The 16,668-nt window shown below is 42.4% G+C and overlaps 1 protein-coding gene across 4 annotated transcripts; it reads right to left on the bottom strand.

Annotated features, from left to right (window-relative positions):
* Window positions 1–308: 308 nt before the first annotated feature.
* LOC107505610 (tripartite motif-containing protein 5-like) lies at window positions 309–16,466 on the bottom strand. 4 transcript variants are annotated; one of them, XM_036221645.1, is made up of 9 exons: window positions 15,022–16,466; window positions 13,473–13,543; window positions 10,607–11,075; window positions 9,223–9,318; window positions 8,352–8,582; window positions 3,577–3,599; window positions 2,277–2,377; window positions 1,952–1,978; window positions 309–1,706 (listed from the first exon to the last, which is right to left on the bottom strand). In XM_036221645.1, the coding sequence occupies exons 3-9, from the start codon at window positions 11,024–11,026 to the stop codon at window positions 1,021–1,023; spliced, it is 1,584 nt and encodes a 527-aa protein (XP_036077538.1). In that variant the 5' UTR covers window positions 11,027–11,075; window positions 13,473–13,543; window positions 15,022–16,466; the 3' UTR covers window positions 309–1,020. The 4 variants fall into 4 exon arrangements, with proteins under 4 accessions (XP_036077538.1, XP_036077536.1, XP_036077537.1 ...); XM_036221643.1 differs by lacking the exon at window positions 13,473–13,543 and having other exon boundaries at window positions 14,645–16,466; XM_036221644.1 differs by lacking the exon at window positions 13,473–13,543.
* Window positions 16,467–16,668: the final 202 nt, after the last annotated feature.

Raw genomic sequence — 16,668 nt, 5'->3', positions numbered from 1 at the left:
CTCCAGTGTTTTACCACAGGGAAAAGGCCTCAGCACTAAGGGGCTGTCCCTGATAAGAACAGCTGTTCCTAAGACGTGGCTTCCTTGCTGGACAATGCTCAGAAACTCCTACTTTGCAATTTTCGGGCCCATTCCCAATCAAGGGCCTTAAAACAGTCCCAGACTCTGTGTAAAAACTTCTACGAAAGACTGAAACTGGAGTGGTCTTGACAGCAGAGCCTGGCATTTGAAAAATGAGATTTCAGTAGAATTTTTTACCGTTCTTCTGAAGGATGCAAAGCTGTCGCACAGGACACTGACACCACTTACACTTTTCAATAATCGTGACAACAAATATTTATTATATTGTACAGCACTCTGAAATAGATTCTTTACGTTGAGTGAAAGTTAGTTTTACACAACGATCTTAAGGGTGAGTTAGGTGCAGTTTAAAAACAGAACTTGTATTTTATGAAAAGAAACCCAGATTTTATTCACCATCACACACCTTCTAGGAGAAGAGAGAGGATTTGAACTCAAACACTCAGAACACACACTCTTCACTCTGGATACATATATATATAGTCTATTATTTCCTTTACTTGACTCTGATAAACCTGCTGTATTCTGGGCAACAAACAGACATACACTCAGAGACTCCTTTATTTGGTGCTGAGGGGTGAGGGTGACATGAATTGTCCCAGGATAATGGATGGTGGCAGACAGGCTTTGCCATGTCTCTTTAATCAGCAATAAAGGAAAACACAGAGAAATGAGATGGCAAAGATGTTATACCAACACTGTTCTGTCTATAGGAAGGATTAGACATCTTTCACTGAGATACAATAGAAAAGGTAAATGGGTAAATAAGCTTCTCTTCTAACTTAAACCAGAAGCAGAACACATCCCAAAGGTGAGTGAAAGTTCTAAAGAATGAAGACAGCAAGGAAGAGATGTTCTGAGTGTAGAGATCAGCTCAGGTGCAGGAGATGATACCACGGCAAGGGGCATGAGAAGAAGTGGGTAAAAGAATGAGAAGGTTCAGGAATTTGGCTGGCATAAAGTCATGGGAGTTGGGCAATTCCCAGGGTTGAAATATGGGAAAGCAGTCTGAGAAAACTGACATTTAGAGAACCTGTAAATGAGAGACCCATGGTTTGTGACATTAAAAAATGAGACAGTGCCTGCTTCATAGTCTAGGAAAACCCCAACTCGACATGGAGGAACAGCCATGAAAAGAGTCAAGATTTTAGGATGAGAAGTGGAAGCGTCCTCAAAGGCAATGTACTCAGATTTATTCCATAACCCTACAACCCAGTAACCATTTTGAGGTCTGTAACGATCTACATCTGGGATATCAGGCCTCAAAGAATGTTTTATATTTGGGCCAGTACCAATCTTCGACGGTGAGTAAGGATTTACAGGTGAGGCATAACTAAATAATGGGCGACGACAATTTACATTTGGGCTAAAAACAAACCCAGAGCTATTTTCTCCAAAGTAGTTATTTGCTTTCCTGCATACTCCCAGGAACCAAGTAATCTTCCAAGACACATCTACTTCCCAGTAATATTTCCCTGAGGAGAAATTTTGGCAGCCGAAGACATCCAAAGTAGAAAAGGTACATGCAGTCTTCATCATAGAACAGCATCGAGCTTTCACCTGTCTCTGATCCGCAGATATGACAACATTCGAAAGAGAGTTCTCTAGATCCAGCATTATGTCCACTGTAGGAAAAATTACACACTCAGGTGAATTATAGAGGGCTTGTGTGTCTTGTGACATTTTTGAAGAGGAATACTGGAGACTGATAACAACTTAATTTGATGGGTTAGAGTTGAGCAGATCACTTAAGAACTGTCATGTATATGTATGTTTGGGAGGGAACTAAAATCATGGGACCTAAAAGTAACCACACTCCGGAAAAGGGATCAGAACATGGTGATTTGAAAACCCTGCAACTTATTCTTACCCCAGTAGCTCTGGACTTCTGTCAGCTCTGAAACGACAAAAGTTTCAATGATGTTGTTAGAGGCAAAGGAGGAAACACTAATACCTATCCTTTCTCTTGAATGGCGACAGGGTAGGGGAGCCCTGTGAGGATATCAACTGGTTAGCTAGAGGACACCAGGCCATTCCCACTTATAGCTGATCACATCTTCAGCACAGGGTATCGACCTCTCCCTGTCAAGCCTACCGCCTCTCTTTGGTCCTCATCTAGAAAGAATATCCACTCCTCGCTTTTCTCTGATACTATAAGAACCCCACACCCACACCCCTCCCCTGGCTCTCCTTACCTTTAAACCCTTGCAGCAACCCACTCAGGTCTGGAAATCGGAATGCACTCTTCGGTTTCTTGGAAACAATTTTTGGCTTCTTCAAGGTCCAGCTCTCACATCTAGAAAGACAAAAATTGATCATCCACACTTCTGAACTTGTGTCTCTCTGAAACCACTGTCTCCCTCACCTTTCATGCCATCGATGCACCCAAATCCTCTTCACTGAAGAGCCTGAGGAAGGGAGAAGTGAGAGCCCCAGCACTGCAGCCTGAAAAAATGTCCTCCCATCTACCTTTCTATTTACCCTCTGTGTGACCTTGGGAAGTCCTGCTCAAAGAAGCTCGTGTTCTTCTTTCTAAAACAGAAAAATTAACCTGTGCTCTCAACTGCTTAAAAATAATACAATATTAGATGAAACAATAGTACTCTTAAAAGCTGTTCGATATGTCTAAAAAAGTATTTGATATGTCAAGTCAAAGTCATCTCAGTGGTGCCTCCAGGAGGGAGAGGCTGGATGATCAGTAGCGAGACTCTAGAACCTGGCTACTGAGACCTTTAGGTTATCAAATGTGGGAGTACTGGAAGTCTGGAGGATGTCCAAAGACAGTTATCCCAGTACAGATGCCTAGAATAACATATGAGGTCATGATCTCTGGAAGAAACATGACAAACATTTGGGAAAGGAGAATTATGATGTCCAAATTAATAGTGGTCTGAATTTCATGTGCTTACAAACACCTCATGCTGCCGAGTGGGTAGGTAACTCTAGACAAAGGAAGCCTTTTTCCTACAAGATGCTAAAGCGTGTAAGCAGAGATTAATTTTTAGCACCAGGACCAAAACCACTATTCCCTGAAACTGGAGTCTATTCTTATTTTTTTTGAAACCCCACTTAGAAATACCTTATTTCTTCTATCCTCAAGAAAAAAAAAAAAAATTTTAAAGCAAAGGTCTACCCTTATGGAAAATTTGGGGGCCTGGTAGTTAAGAAAATGAGATCCTCCCTGTGATAAGACAAGTACTTATGAAGTACAGAATCAAGAGCTAAGACAGACACTAAAGTTTGACTAGAAAGAGCAACATCATGAGGTTCTGATACTGCAAACCCTTATTAGTAATGCTTCTATTGACCAACTTCCACTACTCAAACTCCCTATTATTAAAGTTTCATCTGTGATTAGTCATTGGAAACAATGTAATAAGCAACTGTCCCAGGTTTGTGATTTTTTAAAAACTTCTGATTGATTCTAAGATTACTCTTAAAGCTATAATTCTGTTTTCAAATAAAAAAAAACCAAACCTGGTCTCATATACATACCTTCCTATAACGTTAATCACATCCTGGGGAGAAGAGAGAAAACATGAGTCAAGCACAAGGTTGCCAGATTTAGAAAATAAAAACGGCAAGTTAAAATTTAATTTAGGATAAATAACAAATATGTTTTAGAATAAACACGAACTGTGCAATATTTAAGATACTCTTCTACTAATAAATAAAAAAAATAATAATAATAATAAAAGAGTCATTTATCCAAAATTCAAATTTAACTGCACATCCCAAAAGTGGTCGGTGAACCTCAAAGGGGCCCTCAGCCCTCACAACTTACAGACTTTTACTCATCTTCTTCCTCACATGCCAGCACCCCTTGATATGCTGTGAACACATAGATAGTCAGAGTATGGGTGAGAAAATGTAGAGGTAAGACCCAGAACGACCATCCTAGTGGACTCATGTGAGGATGCGAGAAAGATGCTTCAAGGATCTGGAAATGGACTTTAATCCAAAGAAAGGGAAGAGACCTACTATTTCTTTAATAGACACTCATGAGAAGACCTCCTTAATTTTTTATGCTTGTATTTATTCTAAAATCAAATAATGTTGAAATCTGTTTGTCAGACATCATTCCAGACTCTGGGGAATCAAAGGTGAATAATTAAATTATAGTCCCAAAGAAGTATACTTTTTTTTTGGTGCAGGAATAAGCAAACTAGAACTTCAAACAAGTGTTTCTCTGGCCATCCTCTAATCACTCTATACCCCTCCTACACACTACCGGTAGGGGACCGCATAATTTGTGAAGTATAAAACAAGCAGCAGGAACCGGAAGCAGAGAAAGCTTAAAATGAAATTTACTGTTTCTCAACTATTCACATTCACTGTCCAGAACGCTATTCAATACCCACTCCATCACTGTCTTCAAACTACATCTTACCCTGAATTCTAGTATTGAATTAAGCCAGTCAAATGTATAACCTCAATTTTTTTAGCCATCTTCTTTTCCTCATCATAATATTATTTGCCTAATTTTTTAACAGAAATGTACAAATATATTTGGAATACATCTCTCTAGTCTCACCCCTTTATACCAACAAAAGACTTGACCACTTGTTGGTTCTACATCATCAGAAAAAGTTTTACTCTCCGTACTAGGCTTTTTTTGTTGTTATGTATATGACAAAAACCTAATGAATACAGGCTTAAATTAAAAAAAAAAAAATCCACAGGGCAGGTATAGCTTTTGTCATAAACATGTTTTAAGTTAAAAATCTTGTCATCAAAATCTATTCTTTTTTCTCAAAATTCTGTTTTCTACCTGCCGCATAGACTTTTTTTTTCAAACTCTACATGACATCAACTTGAATATCCTGGTTTAAATTATAATCCTTAACATATTAGCTAGCAGAAAAGAGAATTTCTCCTTCTAGTCATAACAATAAAAGTCTCAGATATTAAATCATTGCCCCAAATTGGGCCAGGTGCACACCTTAAAATATATTACTGCATCCCTAGTAAACCTAGTTTTGAGAGACGTATACACCCCTGATGCTACTGATTTTACCAACCCTAACCAACTATATGAACTAAGGTAGGGATGGTTCCTCAAAGGGTGATTCAAGAGATTACTACCAAAAAAAAAAAAAAAGTAATTGAATTGAGGTTGGACAAACAACTATCCTATACTGCCCATCCCTTAACTGACTGCCATCTCATCACACTTCTTTTCAAATTATTTTTTAAAAAATGGCTCACTATAATATATTGGCTACAATAATATTAAAAACGAGGAAAGGATTTGAATAACCATGTCTCTGAAGATATACAAATGGCCAATAAACACATGAAAAGGTGGTCAACATTACTGGTCATTATAGAAATGCAAATCAAAACCACAATGAGATATTACTTCACACCCTTAAGGATGGCAAAAGCAAAAAATAAAACAAAGTAAAACAAAACCACCTCTTGAATAATAACAAGTGTGGGTGAGTATATGAAAGAACTGGAACCATCCTGCATTCTTGGTATGAATGTAAAATGAAGCTAAGAAAAACAGTTTGGTGGATTCACAGAAAGCTCAACAGTTACCATTACATTCCAGCAATTCCATTCTGAGGTATATACACAAAGGAACTGAAAGCAGACTCAAACAGATACTTTTATGCCAATGTTCATTGCAACATTATTCACTACAGCCAAAAGGTGGAAGTAGCCTGTGTCTACCAACATATGAAAAAAGAAGCAAAACGTTCCATATATGTATATGGAACGTTATGCAGCCATAAAAAGGAATGAAATTGGGATACAGGTAACAACATGGATGAACCTTGAAAATATGCTAAACAGAACAGGCCAGACACAAGGGAACCAATGTGGTGTGATTCCACTTATGTTGTAAAGGTACCTAGAATAGGCAAACTCATAAAGATAGAAAGTAGATTAGCAGTTACTAGGAATAGGGGTCTGGGGTGGGGGCGGAGCAATAGGAAATGGGTAGTTATGGCTTAATGGTTACAGTTTCTGTCTGGAGTGATGAAAACATTTTAGAAATAGGTAGTGGTGATTTTTGCACATCACTGGGATGTGATGAATGTCCCTGAAGTATATACTTTAAAATGGCTAAAAGGTAAAATTTTTTGTTATTGTTTTGCCACGACTGTTTAAAACATTTATTAATGTAATATAATAAGAAGTGCCATGGAATGTTATGAATTAAATGAATAAATTGTGGGAGATTATCTCTCTATAAAGGTGCTAAAAGAAGAAATGGACCAGAGCCCTTTCAAGGGTAGAAGATGTAAACTCTCCTCTAATATACAAATCTACTTTCAAATACATTTCTATCGCTTCCATTCTTATCAGATCCTTGTGATAAGCCCAGCAACCAATAGATACATGATAAAATGATCATTGCCCCCAAATAGTCCAGATAACAGGAAGACTGTCATTTCAACTCCCAGTTGGCAAAGTTGTGGAGGGTAAAGACTGGGAGCCCACCGCATATATTATAACAAGTTAAAACAATTTGAAGAAGAAAAAAAACAAAATCAAAGTGTTTCCTGATTGACTCACATGACTGCCCCAGATCTATTTTTGTCAGTAATGGCCCAAGACCCCGCCCGAGAGGAAAATTGTAGACAGTATCAATTATGTGACTATACCTTCCCAACAGGTACAGTTTTTCAGGTTGCATATTCAAGTATACATATTGCCTCAGAAATGGGACAATCATAGGCCATCATTTCCTTAAAATGCTGCGTGACTTTGCTTTTTTATTGCCAATATATGAGCGAGTCACAAAAACCAGACATCTCTTCCAGTCCTACAGATTTTGAATCTGGAGTTTGTATCCAAGAGTTTAGCTTACTTGTAGGCATTCAGACATTAACCTAGAGTTTATTCAAAACAGGTAATTTGCTCCTTTACCTATCTGCATCCCAATAAACAGACGTCCAAAGTGTTATTTTCATAGCCTTTCACAGGTAGGAAGTTCACCACATGACCATTCTGTGACTGGTTTCTCAGTCCTTAACTCCTCATCAGTCTCAAACATAAGTCATGCTTTGCTTTCATCTTCTCTGACTTTGCTGGCTCTAACTGTAACTCAGAGTAGAAAAGCTAGATTTTGTTGCAAAATGGAGGAGCCTCTCTGAGCAACTTGAACTGAAATTTCTCAATCCTGTAGCTCATCACTAAAAGCTAAACAAAATAACTGCATGCAAATTCATCAAGTATTCAAGCCTTATTAAAAACAGCCTGAATCCCAGTATACGCTAAGTGATTGTACAAGAGCTGCTTCAGTCTCACTTTCCATTTGTAGCACAACAAATTCAGGGAAAATAAGAAAAGATTCAGCATTGTGTTTATTCCCAATGACCAAATACAAAACCAAATAGACTTGGTAGGAAAAGATGGGGGGTAGATGGTGCCCAATCAAATAAATAAAATACCTAGTAATCTGTATGACAGCTCTAGGAATCAGTGGTCTGATTGAGAGTGGACAGAAGGAATCTGAAAAAATGCAAAGGAAATGAACTACTCAGCCAGTTAAAGTCCATTCCTGACTGCCCTCTGCCTGCCTCCAGGACTCTCTAGCTAACATGTTTTCTCATAACTACCTTGCCCAACTCAGGGACTCTCCAACTCACATCTGTTGATTCATAGCTTACTATCCAACTACTGTTCTTATCTCTGCAGCTGGTAGGAATAACAAGACTGTGTAAAAACTGCTTATTATGTTACCATTAGAGCTCAGCCTTTGGATAGGAATCTGCTGGCAGATTCTTCTAACCTCAGTGTCTGGCCTCTCTGTTCGAGAATCCTATAACAGTGCAGATAACGTCAAGGTGCCAAGACAAATGACCTGTAGGACCAGTGGCCTGGAAGTTCGTCCCCCACCCTCTTACAGGCCCTCACCCAAAGCTCCCCCTCTCATCCTGAGTCACAAGGCACATGTGAAACCTCAGACAAAGGAATCACGTGCTCCTTTCATGGATACTGTAAGGGTATATAATAAATGCTGAACACTAGATCACAGAGAACAGGGGCCTATAGAATATGAGTAGACACAGTGGATCTCCTTATCACTGTCAAATGTTGGCACTACACTTGATAAATTAATAAAAATGAGATTTTGCCTTGTTATTCATGCATTCAATTACCCCTGTAACCTCCGAAATAGATGCAGTGAAGTGCTGTTGCAAGGACAAAGACACCTCAGTGTCACCACCGGAAAGAACACAGCAACACAGCAGAGAAGAAAGACTTTTATTTCCCTCAAATCTCGGACGCTGGGGCTTCGTCCAAAGTCTTACCTGCAGCATCTCCATTGTTGACCCCTGTAACCGACGCTCCAGATCTGAGATGAGATCTCTCACCAACTGACTCTGCTGGACCAGTTCGTTCTCAGCCTCTGCCAGGTAATGTAGAGCCTCTCCCTCCTCCTTCTTCAGCTTTTGCACCTCCTCCTGCTCCTCACTGTCCAGGGTACCTCTCAGTGTTTTAAATGCATTCTGGACACTTTGTATCTCATATTCTATTTGATTCTTCAGGAATGAGAAAGAGAGAGGGACTCAGGTGATCAGGCAGAGACTGGGAGTCAGAAAAAGTAGTATTTGATGTGGAAGTTCTCACAGGGAAGGGAGAAGGAAGCAGGGGAGCGATTCTTGGGGAAGCTGACTTGTCCTAATATTTTCTCTCCATCACATTACAAAAGAATAGCCTCAGCTGTGCTATTGAGACCAACCCTGAGCCAAGGTGGGACACCTGGGTATGGCGCAGCTTTCACACAGCTGCCCAGGACAGTCTTGCCCACCTGCGTTTTTCCTGAACCCCACATCCACCTTCTAATTACTACTGAACACCGAGGACAGAACCATGTGCCATTGCCAGCTGTCTTCCTCTGGAAGAGTTTGAGGCTCCAAATCATGGCAGGAATGGTGCACAGAATTCGCTAGCTATCCTCACTAGAGTCTGACAATGCTTTCCTCCAAATATCTGTGTTCATTTCTGACAGGTTTTTTTTTTTTTTAGCCACACCCATATCAGAGAATGGAAAAAGAAGGCAACTAATCAATGACTTTGGACATATTGACTGTCAGGGAACAAGGAGAAAAGGACTGCTTGTGAGCAACACCCATGGTCCTGATCAGATTTCTAACTCCCTCAGCAAGTGTCTCCTCCTACCTTCCAGGAAGTTCTCTCTTCTCTGATTTGAGCTTTGAATTTCTCAGCTTCCTGCTGCTCCTTCATCAACCTCTCCATAGCTGCCTGGAGCGTCTCCTGAGAGAGAGGAATAACATTAGAGTCAAGCTATGGGCTTTCTCATCATCAGAATAGAGGATCCTAGGGAAGAAATCAGGCTGATACCTGAAGAATCTAGAGTTTATGGAAACCATGAGAAGAGCAATTAGAATCTATGACTTGGAAGAAAACCAGAGGTGGTGAATGTGTTCTTTATACTTAGGTAACAGAGTCACCATTTCCTCTTAAAAAGAAAACGCATTCTGTTTTTCCCGTAAGAACACTGATCCTGCTGCAAGGAACTTACATCTCAATCCACCCAGCTCCCCAGTGACCCCTGTTCGAAGAGGAAATGACAGCTTTGCTTGGACCCCACACATCCACATTAGCACAAAGTACAAAACCATCTTCTAGATAACAGCCTAGGCTTAAGCACACTAAGCTTCTACTTTTGTAACTGGGTGGAAGGTATAGATATAGTTCTCAGCCTTGGAAGTGTTATGGTGTGTTCAAATCTGAGACCCACGGAGCCAATCGAGATTAATTACGAGCCTTTAATAGCCAGCCGGCGACTGACTCGCACCACTAGAGAATCAGCCCCGAGCTCCCAAAAGAGGCAGTTTATAAAGCCTAGAACAAGTAAACAGATTACAGAAGCAGAAGATGACCATTAGCAGATTTGGTTAACATCAATCAAGCAAGCAGATTGCCACACCCTGGTTAACAGAATCAGAAGTAAATCCTTAATGCTGGTTTACTGGAAAATTTTCCACCCTTAACCGAAGGTGAGAATAGAAAGAAAAGTGTTGTGAAAGAAGCCTGCAGTCCTGGCAGGATGCCTGGTGCTTGGAGCAAGGAGGTCACACTACAGGGAGGGCACACGCACCTTACCTATTCTGGGACTTCTTGCTCTAGGCACAAGAATAAGAAGAGGGAGTAGCTGATAAAACGGTGGTGGCCTTGAGGCTGAATTTGGGATCGACCGAAATCTGTAATTACTAATCTGATTGTAACTAATAATAATAACAAAAGCCAGTTTTGTAAGAGGCAGAATAAAAAGCCATGGAGACAGGGATGGGAAAGCTAGCATTGCCATTCATCCCCTCACCCTTATCCATGTAGTTAAAGCATTTCTAGACTGTGACTCCTCTTCCAAACCATCATCATAACAGAAAAGTGATCACAGGCCTCAGGGATAAGTAATTTTGCATTTGTCTCTGATTACCTTGACACCTCAGGGCTAGTTGTCAGGGTAATCAGAAGCAAATACAAAATTTCCCATCAAGTTCCATTTCCGGCCCTGTCTTTCCTCCATCTTGGTTCTTACCTGGTACTCCTGGGCAACCTCCTCCACCAGGAATGCGTGGTGACCACGATGCTCCTGAGACCGCTCACAGAGCCAGCAAATAAACTTCCCATCCTCCTTACAGAAGAGCAGGAGTTTCTCTCCATGACGCACACAGAGATCTCTGTTCTGCCCTTCCTCTGGGCTCAACCCGATCTCCCTTAGCCTCTTTGCAATGTTGGCCAGATGCCGATTAGGCCGAAGGTTTTCAGGCTGGCAACTGACTCTGCACACGGGGCAGCAGCTTGCTCCTTGCCCAATCACAAATTTCTTGCTGTTTGCAGTGATGCAGGCTTGGCAGAAGCTGTGGCCACAGTCTAGGCTCAAGGGTTCTGTCAGGAGCTCCAGGCAGATGGGACAGGTCACCTCCTCCTGTATGTTCACCAGGATTCCTGTAGCCATCTCAGCCGCTCCCCTGCTCCTCCCTGTCCTCTTGCTCACAGATCCTTGCCTAGTTGGAAAGGTTAAGAAGGGGCAGAGTTAGACACTCAGGAACAAAATGATACTAATTGTGTAGACTTCAAGGTGGGCCAAGACCAAATCCTGAAGGGAAAAGAGAAAAGGTGAAGAACCCAGGAAAGGAGCTTGGTGACCTGGTAAAAAGGATGACTCGTAATTATTTCAAAAGCGTGACTCTGGTCCGGATGACATCACAAATTTCATTCTTATCTGTGCAACGATTGCTTTTTCTCTACTCTTACCAAACAAAAGGATGACCTGAAGCCTTTTCTACCAAGATCCTTGTGTGACCCACCATCTGTCCTGCTTTCTCTTTCCCATGTCCAAAACACACACTAGATGTTAATCGCACTAACCTGTCTTGTCTGGGCATTACACCTGCTCTTCTGTCAGCCGGCAATGCTGTCCTGGTAGCAACAGGACTCACTCTCACTCTTCAGTTAACTCTGCTTTCAGGGTCCTTTCTCAGAGAGACCCGCTCCGACTCACTTACTTACAGTGTAACCATTGCCATTACTTCCTGTACGTCTTCAATGATTTCTCTATTTATCATGACATAATGTGGGACAGTGCATTTGTGCACATGACAAAAGTAAAGCCTTTATCAGATGTGTAAATAGAGATATCAAGTGACATACAAAGATCGCTTATCTTCAATACACAGATTTTGGGTGAACCTGATATAGGTCTCTTCCTACATCACTGAGTTAGTCAAAAACAAATAGAAGTAACTTTAGGTGTCCAACGAATACCCAGAGACATAGGGGTATATAAGCATCCAAATCCAGACCAGCTGGGAGATTCTGGGAAGTCTTGTGTTTGTAAATGACGAGATTTTACCTTCGCCTGGATATTTGCCAAGGATGTTGATAACAGCCAAAATGGATGCATGTAATTGCATAGTGAAGAGGCGCATAGTATAAATATACCCACTGCATTATACAAGTAACTCATCTTAAAATACAGAAAGATAGATGGAATAAATATCGGTCATGGGAAAAAGAGTCTCAAAATATTAGGCAAGATCAATCAACCAATCACTGATGATGATTTATATCCTAGCAACTGCATTAATAGCCATAAACACAAAGATGAGTCTAAACAGATGGCTTAAACCATTGTGAACTGGGCATTACCACAATATTAGCAATAAATTAATAAATATATGCACCAGATGATATGAAAGATTCTACTACTAGAAAGGTTTACATGTTGCAAAATCAAAGAATTGGGGCAGAGAAAGGATTGCCCAACGATTCCATCTTGAAAACATAAGGGTCGAATAGAAAGCCGAAGAAGATGAAGGAAATGAGGGAGAGAAAAACTGTATAGGCAGAGGAAATGACCTGTTCGTGGAATCCTCTCAGCTTGTCTAGTTTCAAAACATCAGTGTTTCTGGTCTGCAGAAAACTGCTAGGCCTTTAGTATCAGGAGAGCCTGCAGTGACCATGACATATGGCACAAATTATGTAACATTTAGGGACTGTTCTCCAGGAGTAAAGAGTAATTATCCATGCTTTCCCCTCACAGAAGAGCGCGAACACAATTAACTCTGCCTCTGGGCTGTGGAATGTTGGATGGATCCAGTGTGGAACTTGGAAGATTAGTAAGATGCACACACACTTGCCCGGGGAGACATGATAACTTTCAGAACTAGAAAATGAAGAAAATGGAGAGCAGGGGATGGGAATGAGACCTAAGATGAGGTCAAAGGAAAAGACTGGCAGTTAGGTGAGATACCTGGGAACATAGGGTCAGCATCGGCCTGGGCTTTCTTCCTGTAAACGTAATATTGGTTTACTCTGATCCTAGTAAATTGTGTTTCGTTTTGTTTTTGTTTCTGGGAAACTGACTGAGTTACAATAAGTGGAAAGTCAGACGCCTCGCAAGGCCATCTTACTAACAGCAAAAATGGCCTCATGTGTAACGTACGCTTGGACTAGAAAGGCTTTCAACAGACTGTAAACGCCAGTTAGTAAGCAGAGGCCTCATTTTTCACGGGGATTTGTGACTCTTATTAACAACTGTGTACCCTTTAGCCTCTGAAAGGTGTGCTCTTGAGCTTTCACAAGGCTTTGGAGCTCTAGGCATTCGTAACGTTCGGTATTTCACACACTTAACTTACTCTGGCTTCTTAAAAGGCTGAGATAACAGGAATAAAAGTACCTCCTGTACCTCGGTGAAGACAAACATCACTGAGAACTCACCTGAGGCAGCCATGCTGCCAAGCTGTCTACTGTCCTGTATCCTCAGCTAAACTAGTGACCCTGGCTCTTCATGTCTTATCGGGTTGCACTGATGGGAATGACCATCCAAATTAAAAATGATGCTGGTGGTCTGTCAGAGGGGGTATCACAGAGTAGTAGCACAGTGATGCTCATTCTCCCACCTGGACTCAACATGGCCCTGTGGCCTCAGTCTAGGCTCAGGAGTTTTATCAGGAACACCAGGTAAATGGGGCTAGGAAGTAAACAAAGAAAAATCTCAGTAGATATTAATGTCTTAATGGTTGCCAGAGTTTGATGGTAAAAGAAAGATTTCCAGGATGAGGGACTCTGTAAGTTTTCCCTTTGTTCTGCACTAGGGAAGGAAAAGCTCTGAGGAATGCATAAAAACAATTTTGGACCAACTACAGATGTCCACCGGTGCCATGTTCATCATACATGAAGGGAATCTGTTAAAGAATGAGGCTGAAGTGTAAAACAGCTAATAATCCAGAGACTGACAATAGCCCTGAGGCCATATGCAGTTAGCCCCTGTCTGTGGACACCATGGTCCAGATCAGGCTCTGCTGAGTAGCAAAATAGAGGTAATATTTCCGGAGTCGATGTTAAATGTCTACCTCCGGTTATGCCTCAAGCTATGCTCCAAACCTGGAGGTGGGGCCGGCAATTATTTCTCATGCCACTCAAGATCCAACCAATACTGGCACACATCAACAGCCTAGAGGAGGGGGAGCAGAGCATGTATGCTGCCTTGGGGCTGAAGAATTTATTCACAGTGGGGCTACAAAGAGCTGCTGCCACAGAGCTGCTGTAGCCCCACTATGAATAAATGCAGAGGTAAATGCAGGGGAGACTGAGCCTCACCTTGGGAGGGTGACCCCACCATTACCTAAGCAGTGATGCAAGTGCTCCACGGCAAATGGGGAGATAGACATGGGAACATGAGTGGCGTGTGCTGGAGGGATTTCACAAAGTGCAGCTCCTACTGGAGACCTATGGGTTGTGCCCCACATCAGACTCCCAGCCCCGAGCACCTGCGCTGGAAATGGAGCCCACAAAGTGCCTGGCTTCAAAAACCAACAAGGCTTATGCCCAGACACTAGGGGTGTAGGCAACGGACATTCCTCTCCTAAAGGACTCGTTCACAGGACTAGAGGACTTACAGATGTTGCTGCAAGAACAAAAAGCAAAAGCGGAAGTTTGAGAAGTACCCAGACCACGTGTGAAGGGGACCCATCTTCAGAAAGAGGAAAGAGGCCTCTTGGACTCTCACCAGAAACAGAGACTACCGGGTGAAGGAAGGGGTGGGGGCGCCATTGCAAAGCCGCTCCCTTACCTTGCCACGTTAGGTCTGCTGGGGGCTCCAATGTCGCATCTCCCTCCAAGCAGCCAAAGCCACTGGGTGCGCACCGTTCCCCTGCTGCAGCCGCGCCGACGAGCCTACTGGGGAGTGCCGGCGCCCCACCCTTGCCCTGAGCCATTTCCCCTGTCGCACCCTCGCCACTCTACCGGAGTCGCCGCCTCCGCCAAGGGCCGCCGCCTCCGTGAGTGCGGGGCAACCATCAGAGGGATGCACCTTGAGTGCCTGGTCTTGTGGCTAAAATGGGGTCCTGGGATGCACTACGGGACCCACAGTCTTAAACAATAGAAAACAATGCTTTTGCTTGACAAGCTACCACACCCCACTGCGCGGGGAGCAGAAGGAAAACTCACCACCAATCTCCCACGGAAAAACACCTATTGACTTGTTCTACGGCTCCAGCCTGAGGAGCAGACGTGGTCAGGATCCACTCACCAAGCCAGGGGCCTGTCTCCACAAGCTGACCCCGAGGAGCTAAATGAAAATGAAAGTCAAATTCTTGGAGGAGTGGCCAAGAAGGAGAAAAACTATGGACCAATGGGAGGCCTACGCATACTGCCCCTGGGGGCGTTACCAGGCTTCGTTCCCCAGGGGCCAGCCAGGCCAATGACTACATTCTCAACCCTTCACAGTTCTGCCACTGTTTATGTTCTCGCGGTTCTTCAAGGTAATTCATCCTGCAGAGAACTAGGCTTACCCTGGGCAGTGCAATTTCACACACAGCCGCAGGACTCACACTGAAGACGCCTGAGGCAGCAACACTTGCAGCTCTCTCCTGTTCTGTAGCTACCAGCTAAACTAAGATAATCTGATTTTTGGGTCCTGTTAGGTACCTAGAGGGAATGGTTATCCAAATCTGAATTACCTCCACTGCTCAGTCAGAGGACCTATCACAGACTGCTAGCAGCCGGATGCTGACTTTCAGAACTTGGAGCCAGTACGGACAAAATGACATTTTTCCTAAATTTCCGATATAGGGCTGCAAAGGTGAAACTACATGAAGCGTCACTTGTTGGCAATGTCATCTGATACTGTATAACAAAATCTCTACAGTCTTCATATAATAAAAATAAAACTGGAAAGTAATTGCGATGGTTCATTATATGTTTCAACTGCACTGGCCACAAGGAGTCCAGAATAAACCACAGTTCTGGGTGTGAATGTGAGGGTTTTGTTTGCAGAAGACATTAACATTTGAATCTGTGCACTCAGTAAAACAGGTTGTCCTTCCCAATGTTTTTAGGCATCATCCCATCTCTTGAGGGCCTGAGTAGAACAGAGGCAGAAGAAAAACGTGTTCCTTGTGCTTCCTGCATGCCTACCTGGACTAGCATTGACCACCATCTACCACCTGGTTCGCAAGCTGTTGAACTTGGACTAAGTTACACTACCAGCTTTCCTGGAACTCCAGTTTATAGAAGGCAAGTCCTGAACTAGTCCACCTCTGTAATCACACCGGCCAATTCCTCGTAATACATCTTCATATATATGAAGGATATATATAACATTTTGTTTTGTTTTGTTTTCCTGGAAAACGTTCACTATTAGAGTATTAAACAATTCTATAATCTGTGTTAAGTGGCACAGAGAATTGTGAGAACGATATGACTCAGGTGACCAGTGCGATTTCAAAAGATGTGTGCCTAAAAAGGACTTGGGACAAGGAAAGGAAAAAAGGAGAAGGTCGTAGAGGTGATAATGCACAAAGTCAACCTTAATCCAGTAAGAGCAGGTCAGATAAGGAGAAGCCAGAGTGAAAAATACAGAGAGAGAGCTTTGCCTGTATGTACCATCCGAGTGTGTCAGTAGACTGGGGTGCACCTATATCTTTAACAAGAGGAGAGGTGGCTAAATAAAGAGGCACCACTGCTTTAACTCCTTTTTCTCATGGGTCTCAGAATCTTGTTGTCATGCCACTTCTAATATCTTTTCAGATTATTAGCACTAGTTTTTGTTTTATGAAAAGCTGCAGAGATTCTCTTCATGAAAATTCTTCCTAT

Source organism: Rousettus aegyptiacus, unplaced genomic scaffold (assembly GCF_014176215.1).
Source record: "Rousettus aegyptiacus isolate mRouAeg1 unplaced genomic scaffold, mRouAeg1.p scaffold_m13_p_5, whole genome shotgun sequence".
Classification (NCBI taxonomy): domain Eukaryota; kingdom Metazoa; phylum Chordata; class Mammalia; order Chiroptera; family Pteropodidae; genus Rousettus; species Rousettus aegyptiacus.
This window is presented reverse-complemented; position numbering and strand designations above follow the sequence as displayed.

What these genes read in the sequence shown, in the direction of transcription:
- LOC107505610 (XM_036221643.1), bottom strand. Translation starts at nt 11,026, where the DNA reads ATGGCTACAGGAATCCTGGTGAACATACAGGAGGAGGTGACCTGTCCC. An exon ending in AAGAGAGAACTTCCTGGAAG is followed by an intron (nt 8,583 to 9,222) that starts GTAGGAGGAGAC and finishes TCATTCCTGAAG; the next exon opens with AATCAAATAGAATATGAGAT. An exon ending in GTTGCTGCAAGGGTTTAAAG is followed by an intron (nt 1,979 to 2,276) that starts GTAAGGAGAGCC and finishes TTGTCGTTTCAG; the next exon opens with AGCTGACAGAAGTCCAGAGC.